This window comes from Talpa europaea, assembly GCF_964194135.1.
Source record: "Talpa europaea genome assembly, chromosome: 2".
Lineage (NCBI taxonomy): Eukaryota > Metazoa > Chordata > Mammalia > Eulipotyphla > Talpidae > Talpa > Talpa europaea.
The window spans coordinates 45,894,421-45,915,281 of NC_140068.1; the positions used below are offsets into that span (position 1 = coordinate 45,894,421).

The 20,861-nt window shown below is 41.1% G+C and overlaps 1 protein-coding gene across 1 annotated transcript in view; it reads left to right on the forward strand.

Annotated features, from left to right (window-relative positions):
• PREP (prolyl endopeptidase) overlaps positions 1–19,338 on the forward strand; it is a gene marked incomplete at both ends in the record, with an annotated part of 98,684 nt that extends 79,346 nt beyond the window's left edge. Inside the window, 5 exons of the mRNA XM_084228310.1 lie at positions 9,111–9,247; positions 11,307–11,401; positions 13,839–13,970; positions 16,144–16,300; positions 19,044–19,338. Coding sequence (XP_084084436.1) covers positions 9,111–9,247; positions 11,307–11,401; positions 13,839–13,970; positions 16,144–16,300; positions 19,044–19,338 — 816 coding nt within the window. The remainder of the gene's footprint in view (positions 1–9,110; positions 9,248–11,306; positions 11,402–13,838; positions 13,971–16,143; positions 16,301–19,043) is intronic.
• Positions 19,339–20,861: the final 1,523 nt, after the last annotated feature.

Consider the following 20,861-nt stretch of genomic DNA (forward strand, 5'->3'; position numbering starts at 1 on the left):
AAACAAAGTAAAATAAGTAACAAGTATTTGGACAAAAGGAAGGACTAAGGAAAACCCTATTGTGAAAATTTAAAAAAACTGATTTGTAGGCATTTTAATATTTGTTTTTAAATGTGGGGAAACTGTAAATGATGGTTTATATGGGAACTTAGTACCACTAGGTTCTGTCTCCAGAGCTGTGGCTAAACTTTTGTTTCCTAATGTTTTTGTTTCTGAGTTGCCATTTGTGTTGTTGTAAATTTCTTATTACAAGGTACAGTCAAGCAAAGGCTGAGTCTGCCCACGATGTAGCTTTGTGGTCCCTGCATTGGGCAGGAATAGAGGGGGGTCAAACAAGTGAACTCCTCAGAATGAATGCATTTTTAAATCATATTTCAGTTTATAAAGGCATGCAACTTTGAAAGTGGGGGTCTAGCGATGTGAATGGCATTTTCAGTGGAGAGGACAGTTGAAGTTTGGAAGAATTCACACAGGTTGAAGCCAGATTATGATCTAAAATGTGGCTTCATTTGATAGCAATTAGATGACGCCATGATTCCAGTAGGAGCGTGGCCTGGCTTAAAAGAAGTTCTCAGAATTATCTGGTAACAGGTGCCTGTCCTGGGGTCCTCCTGGAAGCAAGGCCACTGTGTAGACAGGAAAGGATAGGGTGGTGTAGAAGATGGTGTTCAGGAGGCATCCAAGATGCTGGTGTAGGTATTTGGGAATCAAAGGAAAGTGTATACAATTTCCACTCGTGTTCATTAGCAATTGTTTATTGAAAGCAAACAGTGCAGAGGCCAAAATCTTCTAATGACGGCTTCATCATGCTGTTTTCATGCAGCGCTAAGCACACACATGCTCTCCCTGTGTATCCTGAGCCCCACCATAGCGAGCCTTATTCCAGGGTGTTTTATGCATCCTGCAAGAGTATCCTGAGAAACAATGACTGTCACAAAAACAGAAGCTGCTTTCTCTGGATCTCTGCATATACTAGGGCCTCCACTTTAATGAAAATGTCTGATTATGTGTTTGCATTGATCACAGAGAGATCAGAGCTGGTGAAATGGGGGTGGCTTTTATATTCTGCAGTCAAGTCTTATTTACTCACTGTAGTCCTATATGCCTTTTCTACTCAGAATACCTGCATACCTCTAAGTCCAAGGAATTCCACTGTACCACTGCACAAGATCCATTTGTGTCTGTCGCACAGTCCTTCTGTCCTGTGTTCAGAACCTTCCACTCTCCATTTTGTTTCTGGCTCCCCAGTTCGAGACAGGGAATGGGTATGTTCCCTTGAATTCTGGTGCATATCTGCAAAGACTTACCAGGGTAGCAGTTTCATTGTTGGTGCTTAAGAAACATACCAACAATTAAAATAGTTTTTTTACACAGACTGGCTGCTATTAATGAGGTGCCCCACAGGAATCTGTAAATCAGTGCTACCAAAATCCAGCCATCCTTTAAAAAACAAACCATAGTGTTCTGGAACAGAGATGTCCCTTTTTATTTGCTGCCCAGTGGTGACTCTTAAAGTCTTCTGCACACCTCCAAAATGAAATGCCTAGAAAATAGATAGGATTACAACCTTCTAATGCCAGCGAGTATTTTTAACCTAAGCACAGTACGGAAATGTGCAGTGCCTCCCTTGAAGTCCTAGGACGTTCTTCTTACACTTGTTAACAAGGCAGCAGGGTTGCAAAGGTTGCCTCTGCCCTTGTCTTTGGGTGATGTAATGTCTTGTTCCTTGCTAACCATGGGATTTCAGAGCAGCTCTGTTCCTTGTCAGATGTGTTTACCACACTTAGCACAGGCCACACAAGTGGCCTCTGTCAGCTCTGGGGGGAAAAAAAAGTACCAGCAGCTCAGTACCCTTTTATGAAAACTCTCCTTGAAACCTGTCAGGCTCTAAATTTAGGCAGGAGTTGCTTTCACCTGACATCCTCCTCTGCGAAGGGCTTGCCCTTGGCCATTTACCTTCATCTCTCCTGTGTGAGCACATCCCATTATTGATAACAAGATCCTGGTGTTTGCCTCAGATAGCACCAAATCTGAATGAGATCAATCTTGCGGTTGAAGATTGTTTTCAGGAGTCATTTAACGCTGTACATGTTTGAATGTCTTAGTAAAAATGATTGTATTGCTTAAATGCAAGCATCTCAAGAAAAGCAGTCATTTCAGAGATAGCTGATCTTTTCATAACCAATATCATTCTCTTGAAGAATGGGTATGTTCCCTTGATTTATAATCTTTACTTGTTCCTTTTTCCTTCAAAGAAAAATGATTTTATTTCATCTATTTGCAAAATCCTATGCACACATTAGCTAGAGTGTATTCAGGCCTGCCCAAAACATACTGGAGCATAAAGCTGCTTTGTACTTGGTGATGCCTCAGTCAGTGTGGAACATTCCTGATATTTTGAGTAAATGTAAAACTTTCTCACTTTCCTCAATAGTTTAAGTTAAAGGGCTCACCTCAAGGGTCCCTGAGCTCTTATCTGTTAAACAACCATTCATTAGAATATGGCCTTACGTGTACAAAATTAAATTGCTGCTTTAAATTTGACTGATGACTTAGAAAGTTGGGATTGCTTTCTTTATGATTCTCTCAACCAGTTTTGGTTCCATTTGTGAAATGAATTGTATCTGTTATGTCTCTTAAATATACTCTTGAAATTAAGGGTTTTTGGTTTTGTTTTGTTTTTTTAAGTAGAATGGCATGGCAGGCTGTAGTGGGATTTTATTATTTTAATAATCATTCTTCAAACTGTTAATACCAAAATACCAACACTGGTGTGGAGAAGGATCATCTCTCAAAGTACTCTCAGTTTACTTAGAAAATAATCATCCGTGTTGCTGGAAACTGGCTTTTAACATGCTTGAATTAGTCAGAAAAGCAAATAAAGCATAGTATCTCTGTAGAGTATTTGTCCCCTGGACTCACCAAAAACTGGTGGTCATTGCCATGGATAATTACATGCAAAGATATTTGTAAGGAAGAGATAGCTTGAATTGAATTACTTTGTGATTTAGTAAGTAAAAACTCCGAACTGGGCACTTGGGAGACCTTGATGGCGACTTTCCATGAGCTGACAATGTCCACCTTGGCAGGTTCTGTCTTCATGGATCTTAGGACCATCATGAGTAAAATAAGAGAGGGTGACTAACTGGACTTGTCCCCAAGTAACAAGCTATTTCTGTGTCTAAAATAGTTTAAATCACCAGAATTCAGAACTGACGCCAGTTTGCTTTACATGGCCTATTGCTCTGGTTGTCAAGAAACAGCATGGGCTTCGCAGAAGTTCCTGTTGTACTTAATGTTCTTGGTTTAAGATATGTTTAGACTCTTCTGTGAGAGTCTCCAAAGAGAATAAGTTTTAAAGGGGAGGAAAATGAACGTGAAGACGGTAACATTCTTAATTCAGTGTCTGATCAGCTTCTGGCTGCCTCACCCATGTTGGAAACAGGTTTTCACTTGCTGTCAGGGTGTTTGTTTTTTATTCTTACTGAAGCACACAAAGGTTGTGCTCATGGGTGCCTCCAGGGACTGATAGTGTGGATTCTCTGGAGGTTCTTGGAGTCTCTTAAGGTTCAGGGGACTCCAGGGAACACACCCTGTTACTGATGTTGGTGTCACAGGCTCCTTGTTGAACCAGATCTGTCTCATGACCCATTTTGCTCTGCTGCTGACAAGAAGGGAAGACAGGCTCTTCACGTGACGAGCCATTAGCCTAAATGACGGATAGACTTTCTCTACTGCTCAAGTGCGTGCCTGTTCGATCCCCTGTGAGCACTTTGTTTTCCTGTCCATTAAGGTGCCCATAAAAGCTTCGGCATCCCATTAAAGGATTGTGGACACTGACAGTGAATGGATAGGTACTATCAGCTTGCTCTCTTAATTGGTTCCAAGGATGAGGGGGTCAAAGTTAGATTTTCTTGCTTTTTAATTTGGTGGTAGCTAGTGAAGAAAAGGTGAAGACCTCATGGGTTTAAGCTTTGGCAACTGTCTACTCATAAGGCACTTCTGGCTTTTGTGTAATATACATAAACTACATTATAATTTTGCATTGTTTTACAAATAATAGAGGTTTTACTCTTCATACCACAACTCTACTTTAGCAAATGAGGGGAAGTAGGCAGGCCATTTGGTTCTGAGGTTTGCAAAATCCTGTGGAGTAGAGAATCCTGAGCAGGTTTGCCAGAGCAGATGGACAGGGAGAGGCCTGGTCCTGAGTACTAAAGTGACCCAGTGAGTGCCCGGTGTAGGGGTCCTTGGCAAAAGATAGGACCTGAGGCCGGGCGATCCATGGCTGAGGAGAGTGCTGCGAGAGGGGAGCGTGCACAGGCGTGTCAGGGGCATGTTGACGTGGAAATATACATGGGCCCCTCACCAAGAGCCCATGCAACCCGAGGCTCTTTCCAGCCAGCCCTTCACATGGGCCCATGATACAGCGGTGACGCGTGCCACGATGGCAAATGGGGGATCCGAAAGAAAAGAGAAAGCCAAGTACAAAGCATTACAAAACAGCAGCACTTGGCAGGAGGAAAACAGTCAGTAGTGGATCCATTAGGAAAGTTGAAAAAGAATTAGAGGACTAAAAAGGAACCAGAGATATACTTTTCCCAAAAGCCAAAGAAGCAGTTACTACTTAGGGATTGAGAGAAATGAAGCCTGGGGAGAAACCAGAATAAAATGGCATTTCTGAACAGTGAGGGGAAAAAAAGTAATGCTTACAGAAATGGTGTCTCGGTGGCTATTTGGGAAGCAAAGTGGTAATATCCTAGACCACATGTAAAAATGAAAGCAAACTCCATCTGGATTAAAAGTTTAAATGTAAAAATGAAAATATGGACAGCTATTTTTATAACTTGGAGTAAAGGGATCCTATTTTGTGACTGGGAGGAAATAAAAGCAAAACATAAGACAGAAAATGGTTAATGGTTAATATCCTTAATGTAAAAAGATTTCCGTTAATCATCGAAGTAATAAAAGGGTAGGCATATTTTGTTCACTGAGGAAAGATATAAAATGACTCATAATTAGATTAAAATGTTTGCTAATTTGAAAACTGATTTTTTTATCATTATAAAAACTTTATAATAATTGGCTATAATGATTTTTATATATCTACTCTTATCCACATTATTTTAGCAGAAAACACACTTTAATGCTTTTAACAAGAGACTATTTTTTTAAATAAATTTTATTTTTATATTCCCCATACAATTGCAACCCCCTTATTTTGACCCCAATCCCTCCCCTCCCCGCCCCCCACTCCCCATAGAGTGTCTCTGGTTCATAGTTGTTTGTTGATTTTGATTTCACTTTCTTATAGTTATTCATTTTCCTGGTCCCTTATTTAAGTTCTCTAGATTCCTGCTATGAGTGAGACCATCCGGTATTTTTCTTTTTGGCTTATTTCGCTGAGCATGATCCCTTCCAGCACCATCCATGTGGCTGCAAATTGCATGTGTTTATCTTTTTTGAATGCTGAGTCATATTCCATGGTATATATGTACCACATCTTCTTGATCCAGTCATCTATTTTTGGGCTTTTGGGTTGTTTCCAAAGCTTAGCTATTGTAAACAGTGCTGCTATAAACATAGGGGTGCAGGTGCTCTTTGGAATTGATGTTTCTGTGTCCTTTGGGTAAATACCTAGGAGTGGAATTGCTGGATCATATGGAAGCTCTATGTTTAGTAGGTCCAGAAATCTCCACACAGCTCTCCATAGTGGTTGGACCAGTTTGCACTCCCACCAACAGTGCAGAAGAGTTCCTTTTTCTCCACATCCTCACCAACATTTGCTGTTGCTAGTTTTTTTAATATGTGCCATTCTCACTGGTGTAAGATGGTATCTCATGGTAGTTTTGATTTGCATTTCCCTGATAAGTGATGTTGAACATTTTTTCATATGCCTGTTGGCCATTTGCATTTCCTCTTCAGAGAAGTTTCTTTTTAGCTCTTCTGCCCATTTTTTGACTGGATTATTTTCTTTGTTGTTGAGTCTCATCAGCTCTTTGCAGATTTTTGTGATCAGTCCTTTATCATTAGTGTTGGGTGCAAAAATGTTCTCCCAGTCGGTGGGGTTTCTCTTTGTTTTTGTTATTTTCTCTTTTGCTGTGCAGAAGCTCTTTAATTTGATGTAGTTCCAGCTGTTTATCTTTGCCTTCACTATCACTGCTTTGGGTGATGTGTCTGTAAAGATGTCTTTGATGTGCATATCACGTAGTGTCTCGTCTATATTTCCTTCTATGTATTTTATGGTTTCAGGTCTTATGTCTAGTTCTTTAATCCATTTTGAGTTGATTTTTGTGTATGGTGTGAGGTAGTGGTCAAGCTTCATTCTTTTGCATGTAGCGACCAGTTGAAAACTGATTTTTAAAGCAATAATGAGACGGGACTGTTTGCCTATTAAACTAGCAAAAATTAAAACCTTTTTTAATATCCACTATCAAAGAAAAATAGACAGGTAGTCATTCTCACTAGGAGTTTAAGTTGATATACCGTTTTAAAAGAATTATTTGTCAGACTCTGTTGACATTTTAGATGTACATATATTATGATCTAGCAATCTAATGTCTAAGGAAATATAGACATCATATGAATGAATATGAAAGATTTATCTAAGAGGGATTTATTCTGTCATTGTTGATAACAGAAATAACCATTGGGGAGCAAGTGGTTTAAAAAATTGTATTTATCCATACAGTGAAATATTAGGCAAATCTGGGTGTTTTAATTCTTTTAAGAATTCTGTGTCTTGCTATGTGAGGAGTAAGATATAACCCAGTATTAGTCTGATTCCATGTACTGCACTATAATAACTTGTATGTGTGCATATATCTGTAGCTATACTTATGAAAAAGTTGGGAAGGATATACAACTCTGGAATAGAAGTAGGGATGGAAGGGCAGGAGGGAGACAAGTGTTCATTGATGCCCTTTGAAAGAGTGTCGACGGAGAAAGAGGGGTGATGAAGACGTAGCAAAGGATAAGCCATGGGCCTGAGTTACTGTGTATATGTGTGATCAAGAAGAAAGGAGGAGGTGGCAGTTTAACTTAAGGGGTAGAGAGGATTACACAGAAGTTTTGGGGTCTTGTTACAGAGAAGAAATGTGAGTTTATTTGACAGAGAGAAAGTACCTGAGGTGTTCATTAGAAGAGTGAAGTAGTGGTGGGGCTGTAAGAAATGTAGTCCAGGCTGAGTGATCCCTCTCTAGCTGGGGTTGTGGAGGATGCTGGGCTAGGGGTCATGGGAAAATATCTGGTTTCAATGGATAGAATGGATGAGGACAGAGGCAATGTGACAGAAGCAAATGGCATGACTTGATTTTTCGTCTTACCTCACCGGTATCAGAATAGCTAGGGGACATACTAAATAGCAGGTTTGGGGGCTCCACCCCAGACTTGTGGAAATCCTACAAGTGTAGCAAGAAAAGTGGTACCAGAAAAGGAAGCCAGATTGTTAACAGCAGAGATGGAGCACCTGTGGGCAGGAGGGCCCAGAGTCAGCACAGTGGGGACCGGAGGCACCTGCTCTAGCGACCCGGTGGAGATGTGGAAGGAGGCTTTGTCCTCCAGAGAGCTGCGCTAAATCAGAGGGACTAGCCGCCAGGGCAAGATTTGAGGATGGGTGGGAAATTGGGGCTAGCTGCAGTGCAGGAACAGTATTTTTTTAGCAGATGATTCAGTTAAGGTAGAAGCACGTGCAACAGTTTGCTCCTTCAAGGCTCTTGTCTCCGTGGTTATAGAGCTCCAGATTCTCCGGAGTGGGAGGCTCTGTGTTTTCGCTCATTGTCCCCAGCTGATGGCTTGACACGTGCTCCTTGTACTCTGCATTTACTTGCATCACCCACACAGTTACAGCCCATTAGTGGCTGCTCATTGGCACTAAAGGACTTTAAATAAATCTGTGTCCTCTCTGATGGTTCTGAATTCTGCATGCAAAGTATTCTGTTATTCCTAAACCACCAAATTTATGTATCTCTCAGTATTTCTCCCAAATCAGAAGTGCTTTTCATAATATCTCTTAGCAAGTTTCAAAAAACTACCATACTTGCAGGCATTTTTTGTGGCCCTGGAGCGCCTTTCTCAAATCTGCATCACCGGCCTCTCCCCGCCAGCCTCCCTGTCCCTGCTGTTTAGTTGCTGTAGCAACTTTCTATAATAAAACTGCTACCTTGACAAGCTTTGGCTGGAATATGGCTCCAAGTCATTGTGTAACTGTAACATGGAAGGTGAACAAGACCTTTCTGAGTTGGGGCTCTTTCCAGGGGTGTCAGCAGCGTAAAGACCACATTTGCCCAAGAGAAAGCTATTGACAAGTTTTCAGTCTGGAAGAAGCCATCATTAGCCTTGCAGGCAAATCACTTACTCTGTGCCTTATCACTCGAATAGTATTTAATATTCTCTTTCTCACCCTTTATCTCTTATACTTTTTCCCCCAAAAAGTAATGAATATAGAAATTTTTACTGAACTTGCCTAATGTCACCCATATTCAGGAAAGTTTAATGAGTCTTGATTATCACTACTGGAGAAAATATGTTTGTTTAACTTGGGATAAAAGGATTTCTATGTCATTCTTCATCCACTCTCTAAGATAATTGCTAACATTTATCAAATAGTTGAACATGGAGAAATGCAGATGAGCCAAGTGTCTTAACATTTAGAGAGGAAGTTTTAATTTGTTTTCTAGAAAAGAAATATCTCTAGATTGAATTGTTTGACAGGATGGCCAAATCTTATGCTTTCCAATGTTGCAAATTTGTCTTCTGTGTGTGCCTTGTGAAGGTATAAGAAGTAGGCCTGATGGCCTCATCTGGGGGTGAAAAACTGAAGGGAGAGAGGATAAGCCGCTTGCCCAAGGTAACCTAACGAGGTTGTTGCAGAAAAAGAACTCCAATTCCAGCCTCCTGTGTTCAGGCCCATGTACTTTTCACTACTTACAGCTCCCTCCATAAAAACTGGAAGCTGCTTCATCATCAGATACCTTTAGTGGTACTAGATTTTCATCCTGCTGCTCTCCATCTTGAAGAGAGTATTTACTATCTCTATATTTTCCCTATTTAAAAGCATGCAAATGTTCACTAAATAATGCTAACTTTAATTACCCCCCCTTTTGTTCCAGATTTTCTATCCTAGCAAGGATGGTACAAAAATTCCAATGTTCATTGTGCATAAAAAGGGCATAAAGCTGGACGGCTCTCACCCTGCTTTCTTATACGGCTATGGTGGCTTCAATATATCCATCACCCCCAACTATAGGTAAGTGGTGAACATTCCTGGAACTTCTGTATAGAGTTGGTGGCAAGAAACTGGAAAAATGATCACTAAATCGAGTTTTTCTAATACAGTTCTTGTTTTTATGGAAGGGCAGGATTATGTGTTAATTGTGTGCAGTTCTGGTGAGACATTTCATCCCAAGCTATTTTTTGTCTTCAGAAGTCTCTTCAGAGGGAATGTTTTAGGCAGTGATTCTATTTTTCTGCATCACAGTCTTAGACTATCTTAGATTTTAGCCATCAATATATTTTCATTATACACTATTCATGCATTTTAAACTGTTTCTGTGATTATTTGTCACATCACTTATAATCACAGAAATGTGTAGTCATAGTATAAAACTGAATTTGTCCTGAGCATATTTAATGAAAAAGAGTTCCCCCATCAGCTTTCGAGCCAACACCTCGTATGAGATCTGACTCACAAATTCATCCAGGATCTTTCCTATTGGGAAGAGATTTGTGACCTGGTGGCTAGTAGGACATATCTTGAGAGGAGACTGAGCCAGCTGTCCCAAATTTAAATACAAGGAAACTGTCGGTTTGCGCATTTGCTATTAGCAGAGAGCTCTGTTGATCATTTAGGATTTAATAAAGTATGAAACACGGTTCCGGCCCCTGAGTGGTTTATAGCCAAATTGGGAACTTGCCTTAAGAGTGATTATATCTTTTGTTATTCAGAAACTGTAAGCTTGTATTATGTAGAGCAATGTTTTCAGAAGCTCTGTAAGGTGTTATGAGTACTTTAAAACTAGTTGGCAGAGGGCCTCCCCCGGTGGCACAGCGGTTGAGCGCTGGGTTGCGAGGCTGCCTGCAGCCTCTGCAGCGCTGGTTCGATCCCCAGCTGCTCCCCGGCCACTGGAGGAGGGTCCCAGCTCAGCGGCTGAGCGCTGGGTTGCGAAGCTGCCCACAGCCTCTGTGGCGCCGGTTTGATCCCCGGCTACCAGAGGAGGGTCCCACATGGCGCGCAGACCTCTCCTGACGCCCGCTGCTCCCCTCAGCAGTGTCCTTCGGTCCTTCTGCCTGCTCTGCTCCCCGCTCTGGCTCTGGTGAATTCTCTCACCCTCCCGCACTTCTGACTGTACCCAGTGCATGTATAAACAAACAAACAAATAAAACATGCCTCTATAAAAAAGAAAAAAATAGAGGAACTTTCCTTAAAAAAAAAAGTGAACAAATGACGGAATACCCATTTGGCCAGCAAGATATGGCTGTGTGGTCTGGTATACCCACCCCAACTGTCCTATCCTCTTGTCCCTCAGTATTCAGGAAATTGACACTCAGACCAGCTTAGAGCCTCAGGTTGCAGAGGCCCACAGTTTCTCCAATAAAAAGAATGATAAAGTTCTCAGAAATAATCCCCAAAGCAAAATTAATTTTAACAAATATCAATAGAAAAATTTAAATGTCACTCAACACTTTTAGGGTAGAATAGAGGAAAAGAAAAACAAAATCCAAATTTCACAAAGGACTTAATTTTTTCCTATAAGTTTGTGCTATAGTTATTCCTGGAGAACATTGCCCAGAGCACCCCATTCTTATTTTCTGGTCTTTGTCATTTATCTGCTTCCTTACCTCTCTCTCACTCTATGTAGTTTAGCATCTAATTTTCTGGAAAACCCGTTTAAAATCCATGTTCCAGAAAAAGCCTTTTTCCCAACTGCTGTAATTTGGGGTCATTGTTGTGTGTTTGTCCAAGCCCAGTACCCTGGGGCCTGTCCCATGGTTGGCAGTATTTCGTGAAGATAGTTATTTAGCTGGCACTGTGATTTGTGTGTTCCTGCTTTGCATAGAGCAATATTCACCAATATGGAAAAATGAGATATAAATTTTCATGAGCTTTCAGTATATGAGTCCTGCCATTAAATATTAATCAGAAGTTACATATTTTTCGCTTTAATCAAGTAACAAAAATTGAGCTCTTGTTTACATATTATATACGTGGAGTCTTACGCAGGACACTTTGTTGTTGTTTGAGATGGAGATAACGTAGTACTTACTAAGCAGTGAAAGGAAGGTTAATCATTTTTACTGTTTCTCAGTGTCTCCAGACTTATTTTTGTGAGACACCTGGGCGGGGTGCTTGCAGTGGCCAATATCAGAGGCGGCGGCGAATATGGAGAGATGTGGCATAAAGGTAAGGTCTTCGCTCACTGCAGAAACACACAGCAGTCAGGGCTGTGTGTAAATGAGCTGAGAGGGATAGAAACAGAAGGGCATTTGGTGAAATGAAATATAAGCATCTTTTCCATCTTTGTCACTATCATGACGGAGTCTCAGGGCACTGTCTCCTGCTAGCCTGGCTTCTGTTTAATTGGCTAGCTGGAAATGAACTTCAAAACAAGTCCTTTTCTCTTAAAAGAGTGATCTAAAATAGAGCTTTCCTTATGTTTCTCATTTTCCCAGCACTGCTAAGAAGTCGCACCCTCCCAGTCTTGCTGCCTGACTTTCCCACAGGCAGGTTTTATACGCAAGAATTTGGTCCTTTTCTGGTTTTAATGATAGTTTCCATGCTCTGGCCTCCTGACGCATGTCTTCTGGTTGATTGAGGATAGTGTTCTGTAATCAGCATCATTCCTAAGAGTCTCACAATATTTTTAAAGAATAATAATCTGAACTCCATCTTTTTTTTTCTTTATATATGGAGCTCACCCCCTCTCCCCAGGCTTCTGTGTCTCTGGAATTCACAGGCTAACCTATAGTGAAAAGAAGGCGCCCTTCACTTGCCTTATTCCTGGGGAAGGAGAGTATAGGAACGGGCCTCACTCCCCCCAGCTCTAAGCTGCTACCTCTTGCATCATCAGCAACTTTTAAGGGAAGGCTGTGGGGGTCAGTCAGCTGCACAGAAGAGGGGTCTTCTCCCACAGTAAGAACAGGAGACCCCTCTTCAGATCTGGGATTTAATTTGTGCTTCTCCATCTTCCCCAGCCTGAGATCAAAGGTTGTGGTTTTCTGTATCACACGAAATCATGAAGATGAGGCTAACTCTGTAAAGAAATTCATAAATACCCCTATGTCAGGATACAGGAAAAGCCCAGATGTGGGCTTGAGCATGCACCCCAAGGATTTAAGCTATTCAAGCATCTTAGCAAGAGTGAGTATTCCTAACCAATTCATAGGCCGCCATCCTAACTGCCACCATCAGGTGAACTGCTGCCAGGTGTCAACCTGAGGACTGTGTCATCGTCTCTGTATTTGAAGTGGCACAGAATTCATTAGCTTATTTTGCATTAAAATCATACTATGATACTATATTGGATATTGATGTTAAAAGATGACTGATAGGATAAAACGTCTCCATATAAGGTATTTACACCCCTTGACTCACCTGGCTTCCTAGTGTTGTGGTGTCCTCACTTACTCCTCCCTCACAGACGCCTGATCTGTGATCCTCTGAGAACCTTGGCTCTTTCCTTGAAACCGCCTCAGTCATCAGTGGCTCACTATGCTCTGATAGGAAAGAGTCCCTAGTCCTAGTTGACCCTCCTTTTCTCATCTCTCAATTAGAACCATTTGTCCAAAAATCTTAGGGACAGTGCAGATTGGAGCTTGACTCAGGCTAGTGTTGACTCTGTTTAGACTGAGAAATAAACTTTCTCCAAATTTAGACAGTTTAAGGACCCAAGGTGGACCTTGAGCCTCACATGTACATCACTGATAAATCTAAATTCCATTTTGTTAATTGAGTATAAAATGTAATCCTCTTAAAAATACAGTCATGTACCCAAAAGGATATTATTGCTGGGAACTAAGTAATCCTAGCTGTTCTAATTCACTGGTAATTTCTTAATAACATTTGTTTTGATATGAAAAATCCTTTAGTCACACTGCTTCATCTTTAATTGAATTTCTGCAAAAGTGGCTAATCTCAACTGTCTAATTAGGCCCATGTCTGCTTTTAGTTCATTTCATAGGCAGTTATCTCAGGCATCAGTGCCTTTGAAGACATGCCTTTGACTTTTGGCCTTTATTTCTAGACATTCTTAGACCCTGCATTGTCCCTCTCTAATTTGATTTTATACATCGGAATGGCTTCCAGATGAGTCTCTAAAGAGATGTTCTTCATTCAAGATTAGAGAAACCTTAACAGGCTTCTCCCAAGCAGCACCACCTCCCCATCTAATTCCTACTCACATTCGTAAATAACTAACTTAGGACAAAATTAGACTTACTTCCTGTCATCACTTAGCCATTTCAGGCTCCCACAAAGAGAAGGATGCACAGGCAGCCCCCGTTGCTGTGTGTGAAGCTCAGGACTGAACACTGCACCATGCCTTTCTGCATTTCTAAGTTCAGCTTCTCCAAAATATTCTGATAACCTGTGCTTTCATTCTCGTGCTTCTGTTACGTAACAGATCACGTCTTTCTTTGGGGTCCTATACCTTTTAAATTCTAGGAATTTTTAGAAAAATACACACCTACCACATAGATTGGCTATCATGGTATTGACTATGGATTTCCATACTATGTAAAGAAATTTAAATTGAGTCCTTTTTTTGTAATGGTGACTAGGTTAAACTTACTTTTTCAGTGTTTTGTGTTATTAACTTACCTTTCACCTTGGCACCTTATAGGTGGGATCTTGGCCAACAAACAAAATTGCTTTGATGATTTTCAGCGTGCTGCTGAGTATCTTATCAAGGAAGGTTACACGTCTCCCAAGAGGCTGACTATTAACGGAGGTTCAAATGGAGGCCTTTTAGTGGGTAAGAACTGGATTTTAGTTATTGTACTCACTAGTTAACGCTTTTGGGGTATTCAGATACACTGTCTACAGACAGATTTACTTTGGGCTCATGGACGGAAGCAGTGGTACAAAGAAAGCCCATTTGTATTCCGGCATCTGAAAAAATGACAAAATATAGGGAAATTTTTCCAATGGAGATAAAATATTTGTCCAAAATAAATTTATTTAAACTTAGGGTTTTGAGGTTGATAAAAATTCTTAAATTCCAAATACTAATATATACCAAATTTGATCCATTTGTCCAACAAATAGCAACAAAAAGGGCCTGGCACTTTTCCAGGTACTGGGCCTATCCCAAAGAACCTGCCTTCTCAGAGTTTTTGTTCTAGTCAGAGGTGGCAGATGATAAAACCATAGACCCTCAGTGTGGACTGTTTTGATTTTGAGCCAACTGAATATGAAATGGAAGAACAAGTTTGGGCTTTAATAGGAACAGACATTTGAAAACATCATCTGATTTTAATATCAGAAGAATTATATTGTAATTTACTGATTCCTCTGAGAACTCCATTTTATATTCAGAGCTTTAAATTCAAGAATTGGTTTATGCCTGTTGACAAACTAGGTCCCTTAAGGAATCTGCTAAGGTGTCTTAGTACAGATGCCTGCTCTCCCATTTATGAAAGAATTGGGATCACCTCGAGTAGGGCACAGGATTCAGTATTAGGAGTAAGCACTAAAATAATTGGAGTTGGAACTTTTTGCCAGAAGCAAAAAAGTCCACATCCCTGGACTGTCCCCTAATCATACCAGCTTTGTGGTCCCTTCCTCCCAGAGCCCCCCCAGCTGTCTTAACCAGGTCAGGTATCTGACCTATCTCACTGTACTGACATCACCACACTGTATTTTAATAGTTTGTTCAGTTCTTCCTCTTCCCCACTAAAATATCCATTGGCTCGTCCTTAGGCCCAAAGTCAGGCACCAGTTATCCAAAAAAAAAAATTATGCCAAGAAGAGAAATTTCAAAATACAGCGTTGCTAATATTGGTTAAATTGCTGAACTAGGCTTTAGGTCCTGTTCTAGCTTCGGCTATATGAACTTTTTCTACTAGAAACAATTCTGACACCAAAGGAATAGAGATTTTTTTTATCCACATCATCCAACTTTCCATACTCCAAACACCAACTGGGTGTCCTACAATTCAGTTCACTTCTTACACTACCTGAGTTTGTGCAGACGTCACAGGGCAAGGGCTGTCCCTACTTCAGACTCCAGGGCACGTCCCAGGGTTCCTGCATGTATAAACTGGAGGCTTCCAGGTCCCCCTCCTTAGGTCTGATAATTTGTTAGAACTCAGGAACACTTCTGCACTAACCTGTTTTTCATAAAAGATACAACTGGGGAACAGTCAGCTGGGAGAGACGCATGGTTGAGGTACGGGGTGGGAGGGTGCTTACAGAACTCCCGCTCTAACTGGACACAGTGCCTTGCTGTGTCTCCAGACCCCACTGTTTAGAGGGTGTTATGGACGTTATATCATGCAGTTAATCAGTTTAGCAGTAGATACTAATGATTCCCTTTCCAGCCCCTCTCCCCTCCCTAGAAGTTAGGGATGGGTCTGAAATTCCCACCCCTCTAATCATATGGTGGTTTCCTCTGGCAACAAACCCCCAGTGAAGCTCTCTAGAGGACCACCAAGCAACACATTAATAGAATGAACAGATATGGTTGAAAGGGGATGGTTGTGAAAGACAATGCTCTTACCCTTATTACTTAGGAACTTCCGAGGGCTTTCGGAGATCCGTGCCAGGAACCAGTGACAAAACCCAAAATATTCTAGATGTTTACGAGTGTTACTCAGGATATTTCCGTCACAGTCCTGAACAAGTTCCTTACCTCCTATCCTTAAACCAGTGGGGATGGGACTAGGCGGACACACCAGCCCCTGAGCTTTTCTACTAACGCCCTCCATCGATATTCCTTTGGAGAGTAAATCTCTATTACTAATGAGACAATCCCCCCGCTCAGATATATCAGAAGGAAGGAAAAAGGCTTATGGACAATTGAGTTGGTGAGTTGATGGCTTCTTCCTCTGCTCTAAGAAAGAAAGGCAGCCAGGGTTTGGAAAGAACTTAAATACTGTATTGATGTTTAATGAAGGACTTGATCTTTTCTTTTCGCGGTTTCTTAGCTGCTTGTGCAAATCAGCGCCCTGACCTCTTTGGTTGTGTGATTGCCCAAGTTGGAGTAATGGACATGCTGAAGTTCCATAAATACACTATCGGTCATGCCTGGACCACCGATTATGGGTGCTCAGACAGCAAACAGCACTTTGACTGGCTTATTAAGTAAGTTTTTGATTCATGTTGATGTATATATGTTAATGATTTGAAATAACATGAATACAGTCAAAAGGATGACTGTTTCCTTCAGTGTTTCGTATCTGCATGTACAGTGGACCCTTGAACAACATGGGTTTGATCTGCAAGGGCTCACTTATATGCAGATTTCTTTTCAATACACACAAATTTGGCCATGATGTTATTAATAACATTTTCTAGCCTCTAACATAAACTGTAGAGTAACACTGCATACTTTGTAATCAACTATTATCGGTAAGGCTTCCCAGTCAACAGCAACCTGTGAGTAATTGTGGGAAGTCAGCACCCCTAGACTCTCACCCCTGCATTGTTCAAGGGTCAACTCAAATTTGCTGCAAAGGTAGGAAAAAGAGCTGGAAATACCTGTCTTTCTTGTTTTAATCTGTTCTTTAACAACAAACTACACCTATATGGTAGGTCCCCAAAGTCCTTGTCCCCTTGTTATTCAAATAGTAATTTAGACACTGCTATGTACAGGGACTTTACAAAGGAAATGCAAGTTACTAATCTTTAAAATAAGGACGTCACCCTGGATTCTCCCAGTGCATCCAATCTTATGACCCCAACGTGAGCTCTTCAAGGCAGAGCACTTTCTCTGGTGGTGGAGGAAGAGGGCCTCTAGAACCTTAAGAATAAACTCCAGCCAAAGAAATGGGGACCTTAGCCCTACAGCTCCTACAACATATGAAACTTACCAGAATTTCTCAAAAGCCCAGCCAGCTGAGCCAACCCAGACTTGTGACTACAGAACTGTGAGTTAGAAGTTTGTTTTAAGCTGCCAGATTTGTAGTATATTTCTTACTGCACCAATCAAAAACTAACATAGGTACAGTGACACCTGTTTATATCAGTATACATGGGACTTCTTTTTCTAAATAAGGAAACAAATACTAAAGCATAATTGAAAATGAAACTTATTTTGTACTCAGTATAGCAAATATATTTGAAACTATAAATGCAATATTGTACAACTTTCCTTTAAATCCGCAATACCACCTTTGGTGATAACTGAGACGTGGCAAGCATTTAGGTTCTCAAAACTTCAAGTTTCATTCTTGGTTGTTCACTCTCTTTACTTTCATCATTAGGGATTTTTAGATTCTATGTGCAGTATTTAGGAATGGCTTCTTGGGAAACCACGGAAGTCTGTTTCCCCTATCCTAGTCTTTTCAGCCAACTTTCATTTCTAGCTCTCCCCTTAAAAATTAAGTGAAAGTTCATAGACTGTACTTTTTAATTGAATACTTTTCAAATAAGAAATTTAGTTTGGGGAGATTTATTTTGAAAGCTATACTTTTAAATATACAAATATCCTCATTGATACTACTAATAAAAGCTGTTAACACAAGGGAAAAATACACTTGGGGATAAACCCCATTTAAATTCATTTGGAAACAATGGAGTTCATTGAGAGCAACAAAATATGGAGCTCAGTATTTCTAAAATTCATTTGAAAGAAAAGTAAAATTCTATTTTTTTTTTTTCAAAATGTGATATTCCTACTTCAAACCCGCACTCACAGGCCTGTATTTTCCTCTCACCTGCAGCTGCTAAATGAGCAGAGGTCAGGCTTGCCCAGGCCTTACAGGTTGCTGCTCAAACCTGTGTGCCCCCAAAAGAGCAGGACTTCTAGGTTTGAGAATTGCTGAGACAAAGCATAACAGAAGCTTGTTTAATATTAACCCTTCTCTCTAGGCAAGAGTCCTTCCAAAAATACTCTAAAATGAGAAAACAGATCCATAGCTACCCCCATCTTATATATTAGGAGACCAGGCTACAGAATGTGTTAGCTTTTTTTTTTTGGGGGGGGGGGACCTCTCGCCAGTGGCCGGGGATTGAACTGGCGCTGCTGCAGAGGCTGCAGGCAGCCTCGCAACCCAGCGCTCAACCGCTGCACCACCAGGGGAGGCCCAGAATGTGTTAGCTTTGACTTGTTACCTAAGCAGAATCTTTACTGTTTATAAAAAGTTAACCATATCCATTAATACTGAACACTTTGAAAAACCTGATACCTTATATTGGATAAAATACCATTACTTCTGATACTTGACTGTCATCAACACTATTTAATTCGACTATACTTCAGTTCCTAAAACCCTTTTTGTTAACATTCCTGGAAGCTTACCTTGTACCTCAGAAGGTGCCTCCACTGACTCACTCTCCATTGGCCAAGGGCAGTTTCTTTCTACAGGAGGTCAGCAGCCCATGCCATCTTCCCTGGTTCAGGCGAAGGAACACATGTCCTCTCTGGGCCTAGTCTCCTAGGAATACAAAGCTGAGCCTGGGGGGAAAAAAAAAGTTTTATGTATATTAAAGGGACACTGTGGATCCCAAGTTCTTCAACAACTGCAAACTTATACCTATGATACCCACAACCCCTGGTTTTAAAAGACAGTCAGTTCACTTGGCAGAGTGAAAAAAAAAATGACTATAAAAACATGGACATTTCTACTTAAGAGAGTAAGTTTGTATGGAGTTGGGCTCATTCCAACCTGGATTTCCTTCTTGCACATTCTTCCAAAGCAGGTGCCAAGTAAATGACACAGCTCCCAGAACCCGAGACTATTCAATGCAGTTGTGGTCACTGGAGGCCTAGTTAACAGCAGTCCTCATGACATCAGCTGGTAAACAGCATGGGTCACTGCACCCACCAGCCCTCCTTGATCATCCGAGTGCTTTCTAGTGTCACAAAAGCATTTCTGCCTTTCAGATACTCTCCATTGCATAACGTGAAGTTGCCAGAGGCAGATGACATCCAGTACCCATCCATGCTACTCCTCACCGCTGACCACGATGACCGCGTGGTCCCACTTCACTCCCTGAAGTTCATTGCCACCCTCCAGTACATTGTGGGTCGCAGCCGGAAGCAGAGCAACCCCCTGCTCATCCATGTGGACACCAAGGCAGGCCACGGGGCTGGGAAGCCAACAGCCAAAGTGATAGAAGAAGTCTCGGATATGTTTGCGTTCATAGCGAGGTGCCTGAACATCGACTGGATTCCGTAAATGGAATTTCCCACTCCCTCCTGACAGCCGCAGAAGACGTCAAGGGCTTTCACACCATTAAAACCGAGAAACCACTGGGCATAACGCTTCCCCACATGAACACTATTCCTGCCCTTACAGACTGCAGTTAAACAGAACTGCCGCAGGGATTTTATCTTTTTTAGGCTTCTCCTTTTTAGCAAGCCCTTGGTGTTTTTTCCATCCTATGCGGGCACATGAAACAGGCATGTTTGGGTAAATAGCTAAATGGCAGCCAACACATTGTGAATATTAGATTGCTGAATTAAGAGTCGTAGTCGGGCATATTCATATATAGCACTTTGGTGAAATTTGCTTCTATAACCACAGTCAATATATCTTTAAATAAACCTGAGACCTGTTCTCATGATAAAGACTTCTTTGCAACAATAATAAATATTATTTAAGAATGGGAGGCTTCATTTCTGGTTCCTTTATGTTAAGGGGCCACTCCAGAAGTGCAGGTGTTCTGGAGCTCGTCACTTTTCTCCGGGAATAAGCAGGTCACCTTGCCACTCAACTTGGGTCCTAAGCAGAGAATGTCAGCCTAGACAGAAGCCCAATGGAGCCTCTCCCGCACCTTTGTCTACAGTGATGAAGCTATTAGAGCTCACTGTCACACCTATGAACCACCCAGTCAAGTGATTCTGACCTCTGCTCTTTTTGTTTGATGCCTCCTTGTAAAAATCAGAAATTTCAGATAATTCACCTATTGTCTCATTTTTTTACTTCCAAACTTATCTAACAATCAGCTGTTTTCCCCCATAGACCACTTTCCTGGAAATAAAAGGTCATACTCTAAAAAGAAAAAATAGTTTGGGTTCTGGTCACCCCCCGCCTTGAGTCATTGTGCATATCATTCCTAGAACATCTGTCCATAAAATACTTTTTCCACAAAAAAATTTTAAGGCATTTGTTTTAACATCTCATGACATACAGTCCCTTTGGGCACCAGTTTGGAAAATGCTGATTTGAACAGAAAAGTTTCTTCTTTGCCTTACTTCATACAACATTTTCATATCTGTTAAAGCATCTTAAAAAATTATTTCATTATTCCAACAGTTTGTGCCTTTCCAAGTGATCTGTTTTCCAGATCACACCCACTGGTGCTTTTTGTTAATACTCTCGCTCAACTGCAAATTGTGACCCAACGTTAGACACACTATTTTCTACCAGTATACCAACTTGCCAAGTGCAGCTGAAAGGTGACTACGTGGTTTGGCTTTTCTCTCTATAATTGTGTTTTCTATAATTGTGTTTTCCATTAGCATTTGTTTAACTAGGCAGCTGTCCTTGAGCCTGAGATTCATTATAAACCCCTAAAGGAAAAATGTGCCACCAGCTAGCAGTACAGGGACTGACCCCATCACCGTCTATCCAGAGAGATATTAACACTAACTGCTGCATAACTGCTCACCAGCACGGCAGGGGAAAAAAATGCATTTGCACAGATAAACCACAGGCTGTCTTTTTCTAGACTAGCTGGATCATTGTACCCACTCAAT